The sequence below is a fragment of the Nicotiana attenuata genome, unplaced genomic scaffold (genome assembly GCF_001879085.1).
Source record: "Nicotiana attenuata strain UT unplaced genomic scaffold, NIATTr2, whole genome shotgun sequence".
NCBI lineage: Eukaryota > Viridiplantae > Streptophyta > Magnoliopsida > Solanales > Solanaceae > Nicotiana > Nicotiana attenuata.
In genome coordinates, this window is record NW_017676893.1 from 13308 (window position 1) to 23588 (window position 10281).

Sequence of the window (10281 nt, forward strand, 5' to 3'; positions counted from 1 at the left end):
TACTACTCCGTGACGCCTTTGCCTCTCGAATCGGCCTCCACTCGCGTCGAATCTAGTCAAAATCAGAGCGAATACGTCACAATATGCTAAGGGAACAAAGCCCAAGCGAAAACAATCGAAAAATACCAAAAATCCCGAAATTAGCAAAACCTGAGCCCCTGGCCCACTTCTCGAAACTCAGAAATTTTTACGTAAATGGATTTCTTATCTCCCCACGAGTCTATGCATATAAAGAACACCAAAATCGGAGTCCAAATGACCCCTCAAACCCCAAATCAAAATTCCAAAATTCCAAGCCCTAGCTCTTCCATTTTTAGTTCAAGTTTCCATGAATTTCTAGTTAGATTTCACCATAGAATCAAGTTTAGTTCCGAAATTCTTACCTCCAATCGATTCCCTTTAAATCCCTCTTTAATCTCCACCAAGAAGCTCTCAAAATAATCAACTATGGGTGAAAATAGACCCAAAATCGCGGATGAAATGACTTAAAACATTCTGCCCAGATCTACTTTTCCTTCATCGCGATCGCGATACTTCCCACGCGATCGCGAAGAACAAATTTTTAACTCCCCAAAATTACTCTACGCGAACGCGACATGTAGGTCGCGAACGCGATGCCTTTTGCTCCTATACCTTCGCGAACGCGAAGACCCTTACGCGAACGTGATGAACAATTCCCCTTCAGCCCATCAGACCCATCTTCCTCTACGCGATCGCGAGTGCCTTCTCGCGAACGCGATGCACAAATTCCCAGCCTTCCGCGAACGCGAAGCCTCTCACGCGAACGCGAAGGCTTAATTCAGGCCTTCCTCAAATCCTTCTACGCGATCACGATACACTCTACGCGATCGCGAGGGGTAATTCTCTGCAACACCTGAAACTTCAAAATCTGCAATCTTTTAAGGCACAAAATGGTCCGATTGACCATCCGAAACTTACTCGAGGCCCCTGGGACCTCAACCAAAGGCACCAACACATCCTAAACCTTATTCAAACTTGTTCCAATCATCAAAACACCTCGAACAACATCAAATCACTCAAAACACATCGGATTCAAGCCTAAGTTTCTAAAAACTTCCGAAATACGCTTTTGATCAAAAACCCAACCAAACCACGCCCGAATGACCTAAGATTTTGCACATACATCCCAAATGACACAACGAAGCTGCTGCAACTCTCGAAATTCCATTCCGACTCCCGGATCAAAATCTCACCTACCAACCGGAAATGGCCAAAATATCAACTTCGCCAATTCAAGCCTAATTCTGTTGCGGACCTCCAAAACCGATTCCGATCACACTGCTAAGTCGCAAATCACCTCCCGAAGCTAACCGAACCATCGGAACTCACATCCGATCCCTTTAACACATAAGTCAACATCCGGTTGACTTTTTCAACTTAAACCTTCTTAAAAGAGACTAAGTGTCTCAAACCTTACCAAAATCATTTCGGACTCGATTCGACCAACCCGATACCAGAAAACACGGATAACGAAGCTTAAAGAAGCAAAAATACGGAAAACGGAGTGGTAACTCATGAGACGACTGGCCGGGTCGTCACATGTGCTTAATAGAATCAAAAGGTAATGTGGTATTTTTAATATTTACTTAGTCAATTTCTGAATATTGTATGTATTTTGAAGAAGATGAAATATTTATCAAGGTCATTTATTCCGGTCATTTAGCAAATCTTTTGTACTGATCTAATCGCACTGATTTCTATTCTAGAGTTAAGATGGTATTCTGAATTACCCAATTTTCAAAATTGTAAGATCTCAATTCATTTTCTTTTTTTCATATGCGTTTGGATTGAATCTGAAAGTAGAGTGAAATGAACTGCGATTTAAGTTTGTATATATGCTCAACTTCAAAGGATTTTGGCCTATGAATTTCACTTAGCATGCCAGTCGTATTAATATTTGCTTTTTCTCCGTGTTACCAAAATTTCTTGAATATCTTTAATTAAGTTTTCAATTCTTTCTTTACTAAGTTTTACTGGATCATACAGTTTAGCATTTCAAGACTGAGTTTGATTTCTATTTCTATTGAGACGTGATGTTAAAATTGTATAAATTATTCAAATACAGATGCCTACTGATAAAAAAACCATTGCGCCAAGCTGGCTCTTCCAGAAGAGGAAGCGACAGTATTCAGCAGAAAGAGCTTCTAAAATCAAGCTCAGGAGACATGATGTGTATGCAAATCAGTCAGCTAATAAATAGTTTTATTTGAAAGCAATCGCAAGTCGCAACCAGTCTAATTTTTCTATTATAGTATAATTTGATATTTGGAAGTTACCAATGGATTTATAATGCCATATTCCTCTAAACCTCTACACCTTTTCTTTGTGGTTTCACCATTGATATCCAGTACACGCATTGGAGCACGATTATATTTGGATTCGTGTCGCGTAAGACCCATTTTAGGGGGAAGAGCTCCCTAATAATAAAATATCCATACTCAATAACATATTGAAAAACTCTCTACTTATATACAATAGTTATACTCCGTCAAGACTATTCTCCGTAAGTTAAAGAAAAGAGTTTCTCAATAAGTAGAAAAGAAACATTGTTAATACTTCAACTTTACATCTTCAAGGAAACATCCCCTATTCTTTAACATAGGAGTGGCTGAAAAATTAGAAAAAACCCTAAGGCCTCCGGCGTACAAAACAAGATACATGCTTTTCTTTTTGCTCTGACGCGTGTGTGCTTAGCAAGTTTTACCGCGTCTGTGCCGTTCTCTTCAGGATCATCGTCATCTTATCACCAGCTGCTCTGTTTTTGTTTGTGACTTTCTCCTCTGTTCTCTTCATCTGCTAAAAAATCCCAACTTCACCTGTCCTTTATATCCAATCCTTATTATAAACACTGAGGATTGTATTTTCAAGTTCTTCGCTTCGTACTTACACTGAGTTTCTTGGAGTTCTCTGCTTCTTAGATAAAAAAAGGTAAGCTTTTTAGTTGCTTGCTTATCTTCTTTTTCTTTCCTTTGATGTATCATCACATAAATTGGAAGGAACGAGTACATATAATGGAAAGAATTTTTAGTGGTTTAATTGGTTGTAACGGCTTATTTGTCTTCTTTTCTAGGTTCCAATTCATGATAATTATAGACAGTTGCCTGTATTTTTGCTCTTAATTGATTTTAGGTAGTTTGATGGTTAGAAACTTTCTCTAACTTCTCTTTTATTTAGTTTTGATAGTGAATTAGGCTTCTTTTATGGTGTAGGGAAGTTTTACTTCAGTTTTCTTGTATGACTTTGAATTACGTTACACCAAATCCCCTAGGCTTAGGCAATTGGATAAAAGAAGACTTGGTATTGTAGCCTCTGCAGAATTTGAAACCTTGGTCTCCCATTGTCGTCAATTCAACTTAGTAGCTTATACTGCTAAAACAACATCTTCTTCTACTCGTTCTGAACATCCTCTTCTACGTAACTGAAATAGCAAGACTTTGAGAACATCTATCGACTTTTACAGATTCAGCAGCTAGCCAATGTGAACAAAAAAATAAACTCTATTGAAATTTCTCTCCTTTTTGAGAAAAAGACACAAGGCATGGATGGTTTAGTTCGATTTGTACTGTCTAATTGAAAGCAAGAGCAGTTGTTAGTATTTCGTCGTAGGTTTCCCCAACTATTTCACACTCGAGAAATTAAACCCAAAAAAATAGTAGAAATCCTAAAAAAAAGCCTAATTAATTCAAGAATTGCCTCAAACACCTAAAGAACAAAGTCGACGGACAGATTAAACTCTCTGAGTAATAAAGCCCTAGCATGCCATCAAAGATTAAATGGAGAAACTTGGGATAAGAAGAAGAGGAATACTCACAAGAAACAACGATCCAAACGGGAAAATTCACAAAAGTGCAAAGATAAGATCAGGAAAGCTGATACTGAATTTGCAATAAACTGGCTGTTAACCTTTTGATATAGATAACCTGCCAAGTATCACAAAGAGCTGCCTGCCTGGACTCTAGATTTTGTCTTTGGGATTTTACCAAGATATGTATTGTTGATTCTAACATGCGTTCACTTCTATGTAGCTGATAAATCTTGCGTGGACGGCACAACCGTTTGTTCTAATAAAGGGAAGTATATAATTGGATCCCTTTCTATATTCGATTATGGTTAGTTACTATTAAAATGTTGCTTCACTTTTAGTTCACTTAAAATATTTCATACATCAGTTATAATGGTTTGCCCATTAGGTTCGCCATCAAATCCACTCGTCAACGGCGTGGTCCCGAGGCGTCAGTTGTCATAAAAAGAGGTTTGTCTTGGTACTCTTTAACAATGCTAGCCATATCTGTTTCCTCAATACTTGTATGATATATAGCAACTTATATACACAGGTTGTAGATCAAAGATAATAGGTTGTTGGAATTTCAAACAGTTTCCCAGTAACGCAACCATTTTCAAAATTGTACCAAACTGTAAATATTGTGGAGCTAAAAGGTTTGAATATGAATTAGCAGGATTTTGTTGTAGCAATGGTTTAGTTAAGTTGACGTCATATGAAATGCCAATGAATTATTAAATCTCTACTTAGGCAATACTGAAGAATGTGAACCTTTTCGTACCTACATTAGACTGTACAATAATATGTTTGCCTTTACTTCACTTGGGGTGAATTATGACAAAGTACTAGCAAAAAGAAACCACGGGATTTAAACATTTAGAGTACAGGGTCAAATGTATCACTTCATAAATGATTTGATTCCGACAATCGACAACCAAGAAATTTACAACTGTATTTTTACGATGAGAACACAGAAATATTAAATTGAATGGCTTCCTCAGGTATACTTCGACAGTCAATCATTGAGAAGTTAATGGATATACTAAAGATAAATCCGTATTGTATCTTCTTGAAATCTCTGATACATATCCCAGAATTATCAAACTTTTATATTGCGTTGAGATGTGGTTCTGGCTTAGATCAAAGAGTATATAATTTTCCCACTGTGTCAAAAGTAGAAGCATTATGGCTAGAACAAGAAACAAACAACAATATTTCTTCACCGCATATCCGAATTTACACTCACAGTAACAAAAGTCAAATAGTAAATTACTATTATGGTTGCTACGATCCTTTGCAATATCCGCTTTTACTTCCTTATGGTCGAAATGGATGGCATTGTGGTATCCCAACAATAGTACAACCTAAGAATAAATTGAAAAAACGAGCTTACTATGAGACTGAGCAACTTCCGAGCCTTTGTAACATGTGTTCAATTGATGGACTACTTGATATGGAAGCTGATATTTTGCAAAAAGGAAAACGGAAAAGGAATAATGTTTCTTGTCGTGAATACTAATGTTACAAGCTCCAGATGAGAGACAATGAGGAAAACGGAGTTTTACATTCTGGCAGATTATTTCAACAATACTCAGTTGATGAATTCATAAAAGTAGAAACTCAGAAGTTAGATTTTGCCTCATTTAACCAAGATTTATTTTGGGTTAATGTACTACAAGGACTTCTGGATATCCTGAGACTTGGCGAAAGAGAAGCTTCTAAGATAGAAAAACAAAACTTTCTTCTGACAAGTTTTACAGGAGGTCCAAGAGATATGCGCCAGCATTATATGGATGCTATTGCATTAGTACAACATTTTGAAAAATCTGATATATTTCTGACAATGACATGCAATCCTTCTTGGCCCGAAATAAAGGAACATTTGCTCTCAACAGATGAAACTCAAAATAGGCCTGATTTAATTAGTCGAGTGTTCAAAGCAAAAGTAGAAGAGATGAAAATAGATATATTAAAAAGAAACATATTTGAAAAAGTTGCAGCTTTTATGTAAACTATAGAATTTTAAAAATGCGGTCTTCCGCATGCTCATTTTCTTATTATACTTATTGATGACTACAAATTATTAACGCCTGAGGCTTATGATAAATTTGTTAGTGCTGAGCTGCCTGATCCTGATACGAACTCTTACTTGCATAAGCTTGTTATTAAACACATGATGCATGGGCCTTGTGGTCATTTGAATCCTACAAATTCATGTATGAAAAGAAATGAGTGCAAATTTAAGTACCCCAAGAGCTTTGCCGATGAGACAACAAAAGGAAAAAACTCATACCCAATTTATAGAAGCGAAACACTGGTAAATCTGTGAAAGTTAGGAAACAATTTCTTGATAACTCATGGGTTGTTCCTTACAATCCTTACCTGCTCTATAAATACAATTTCCATATAAATGTAGAAGTTTGCTCTGATATTAAAGTTGTCAAATATATATACAAATATATCTGTAAAGGACACAATAAGATTTTATTTGGCTTACACGAAGATAACACAAATTTACAAATAGATGAGATAAAAGAGTATCGATCTGCTAGATGGGTGTCAGCTCTGGAAGCTATGTGGCGCTTATTTGCCTTTCCTATTAGCGAAATGACTCCAAGTGTTTATCACCTCCAGTTACATGACGGACTACAATTTGTCTCTTATAAAAAAACTGACACAAATCGTGAAAAACCCTATGCTTAAAAAGACGATGTTGACATAATTCTTTTTGATGAATGAAACAAACAAAGATGCTAAACAGCTCAAATTGTTGTATAAAGATTTTCTGCAGTACTTCGTATGGTCATCTACCTATAAAATGTGGACTCGACGACAACGAGGTAATGTTATCGGCCACGTTGTAACGTGTCATCCAACAGAGGGAGAAAGATATTACCTTAGATGATTACTAATGAATGTGAGAGCACCAAAATCATATAATGATCTTTTGACAGTAAATGGAATATGTTGTGCCACATTTAGAGAATCTGCAGAAAAAAGAGGAATGCTGCATTGTGATAACAGCTTGGTCGAATGTATGTCAGAGGCCGCCTGTTATCAAATGCCGTATAATTTAAGACATTTATTTGCTACAATATTAGTATATTGCAGTCCCGATAATCGGAGAGAGCTATGGGAACAATTTGAAGATTCAATGTCTGAAGACTTTAAGAGCCTAGCAAATATAGAGCCAAAGGATATCCACCTTGCTGTCTTGAATCACATCAATGACATACTACATTCTATGGGGTGTGATATTAATGTGTTCAACCTCATTTCTGAAATGATCACATCTTCAAAAATAGCAAATGAAGCGAAGGAAGTGTATTTCGAAAGAAACATCATTGTGAACGATGAAGATTTATTGTTACATAGAAAATTAAATGCCGAACAAAAAATAGCATACGACATAATTCTCCAGAGAGTATTTGCCAATGAATCTGGAGCATTTTTCATTGATGTTCCAGGAGGAAGTGGTAAGACATTCTTATATTGTGCATTATTAGCAACTGTCAGATCTAAAGGATTTGTAGCGTTAGCAACAACAATTTCTAGCGTTGCAGCTTAGATCTTTCCAGGAGGACGAACAACTCATTCACGTTTTAAATTTCCGATTAATATCGATGAAAATTTTTCTTGCAATATCAGCAAGCAGAGCTCACTGGCATCTTTGATTCGCGATGCAAAATTGATTGTATGGGATGAAGTATCGATGGCAAAAAAAATATGATTGAAGCTTTAGATTGTCTCCTGAAAGATATAATGGAAACAAATGTACTTTTTGGTGAAAAAGTTATTGTATTTGGAGGAGATTTTAGACAAACTCTTCCTGTAATTCAGAGTGGACAAAAAGAAGACTTCATTCGGGAAAGTATATTGAACTCTGAAATATGGAATGAGCTTTAAAAACTCCGATTATCAGAGAATATGCGTGCGAAAACTGATCCCTCTTTCTGTGAATATTTGATGCGAATTGGAAATGGAACAGAAAAGACAAGCTTGGATGACAAAATAGAAATTCCGAGATCTTTCATTGTTCCTTATATTACTGAAAAAGAATCGTTGGACCTCTTATTCAACATAATATATCCTGATTTACATATGTCTTTTCATGATTCTTTTTTTTAACCTCTCGTGTTATTTTGACGACAAAAAATGACTTTGTTGATGAATTGAGATAGACTTATATCTCTATTTCCTGAAGATGCTAAGACATTTGTTGCCGCTGATGAAACTGTTGAACCGAATGATCAGAGCCAATTTGAAGATTTTTTATATTCATTGAACCTTGCTGGTTTGCCTCCTTACAAATTAATCTTGAAGGAAAATTGTCCTGTTATGTTGCTACGAAATTTAAATCCTTGTGAAGCTTTATGCAACGGTACACGACTGATATGCTGTGATTTTAAGACTCGTGTTATAAGCGCTAAAATTGCGACCGGTAATTTTAAGAATACACATGTATTTATTCCTAGAATACCGTTATTATCTTCAGATGATGAGAAGTTACCTTTCCCATTTAAAAGAACACAATTTCCACTACGCCTGTGTTTTGCAATGACAATAAATAAAGCTCAAAGACAAACGTTAGATTATGTTGGTATTTATTTGTGCGAGCCAGTGTTTTCTCATGGCCAGCTATATGTTGCTTTATCGAGAGCAAAGAGTTCAAGCTGTATTAAAATATTAATCCGACCACCTACGACAGATAATGATGATGACCACTCTATGTATAACATAGTGTATGATGAAATCATTCAAAAAGCTCTTCTATTACTTTGTAGCTGTCTTGATTATATTCCTTGTGTGGCCTTCTTGTTTGACTCAAAAGTTAACAATATACTTTGTAAGCTAAAAAACAATCAAAAGTAGGAAAGGGGTAAATCGTAATCAAATATAATAATCCTAGAGATGCAAAGATGATAATATTGTTGTAGATCTAGTATTGCAAAGAGACAGTATGAACTTAATAAGATACGTTCGTTTGAAGTAGAGATAGAGAGAGAAAGCTAGAAAAATGAGAGAGTTGTATTAGATCAGATGCCCCTTTTACAATGTGAAGGTCTCCTTTATATAATAGGAGACCTTCCTCGAAAGAATCAAAAAGTTACAAAGATAGGTAACGTCTCCCTAGTGAAGACATTGAGTCCTAAACGATGTCGCTTTTGCCCCCACGGCCGAGTCGTACCCGCTACGTTGGCAGGCGTACACTCATTAGGCATACCCACTGGCGTAGAGATGCTGAGGGTCAAATTTGACCCTATACAGTTAGTCCCTCCACTCGTTGGAGACGCACTCGGTGGGCGTCTTCGACGGGCTGAAACGTGAACCTCGGCTTAGGAGAATTTAACCTCGACCCGGGGCGGCAATACGAATGGAGTGAAATATATGACGTTGTTGAGCCACTGGCGCGCGGCTTCCTTTTTGGAATGACGTCATCGCCTGTATGCGTCATTATTATATTTGCCCCCGAGGCGGTTCAGAGGATGATGTGACATTTTGGTTTCCGGCGCACGTTTTGAATCATGACTCTTCGATTCCTGTGCAACTTATCCCTATAAGTATGAGAGAGGTTCGATTTGATTCCATTTTCAATCCTTCGGAAAGCATTTTCTGATATACCCCCTTGTCTTTCTTTACTGTAACCGTTACTTTGTGAGGGACTCTCCCACTTCTGTTGAAACCACACTTCTTATCGTCAGTGCTTCGTTTCTTAAGTAGTATAATCATGACAAAACGCGGGCAGGGTAATAAAAAGGCCAAAGATAATGCCTCGTCTAGGGTTCCGCCATCTTCTGGTGGTGAAGGGGAAAAGGCGGAGAAGGCCCTTGTTCCTCTCAGCGTAGACAACGTCCTTCCGAAGGAGACGCATGTTCGCAGGGATTTTCCAACTAAAAGCCATGACCTTCCCTGGGAGCACAGCGTTTTATTACAATCACATTTAGATGACCTTCGAGAGACGCACCATATTCCGGACCACGTGGAACTGGTTCCGGCCCGGACGGACTATGCCAATGTGCACCGGCCTGGATATTGCACGTTCTATGAGTACCCGTTCTTGATCGGTTACAATCTTCCAATCTATCCTCTGATGGAGGAGCTTTGCCGTTTTTATAATGTGTCTTCTGCCCAGCTCACTCCTTATACCTTGAAGGTGTGCCGTATTATGACCACCTATGCGGCCAGGGCTGAATGCAGCGTCTCGGTTCACCACCTCTTACAGTTATTCAGCGCTGGTTACCTGAGGGGTACCATGCTGCAGTTAAAAGGTCGGGGCACAAGGGGCTTAGTTGTTAAAGCCGATGATAAGCCCAACCGCCGCTTTTGGCGTAAGTATTTCTACATCAGGACGGAGCACCTGGTGTCGAATCCCGAAGGAGAAAGCAAAGAAATCACAATGGCCGTATGGTCAAAAGCGCAAGCAGCCTGAATTCTACGAATAGAAATACTTACGTTCTGGATTCCATCTTTCCGGGAAC

At 37.8% G+C, this 10281-nt stretch overlaps 1 protein-coding gene across 1 annotated transcript; it reads left to right on the plus strand.

Moving 5' to 3' along the window:
* Positions 1-7564: 7564 nt before the first annotated feature.
* Positions 7565-8243, plus strand: LOC109221243 (the record flags this gene model as incomplete). The annotated part of the gene is made up of 3 exons (XM_019385703.1): positions 7565-7673; positions 7725-7863; positions 7984-8243. Coding segments are annotated over exons 1-3 (508 nt in total), but the record flags the coding sequence as incomplete, so codon positions are not given.
* Between the last annotated feature and the right edge of the window lie 2038 nt (positions 8244-10281).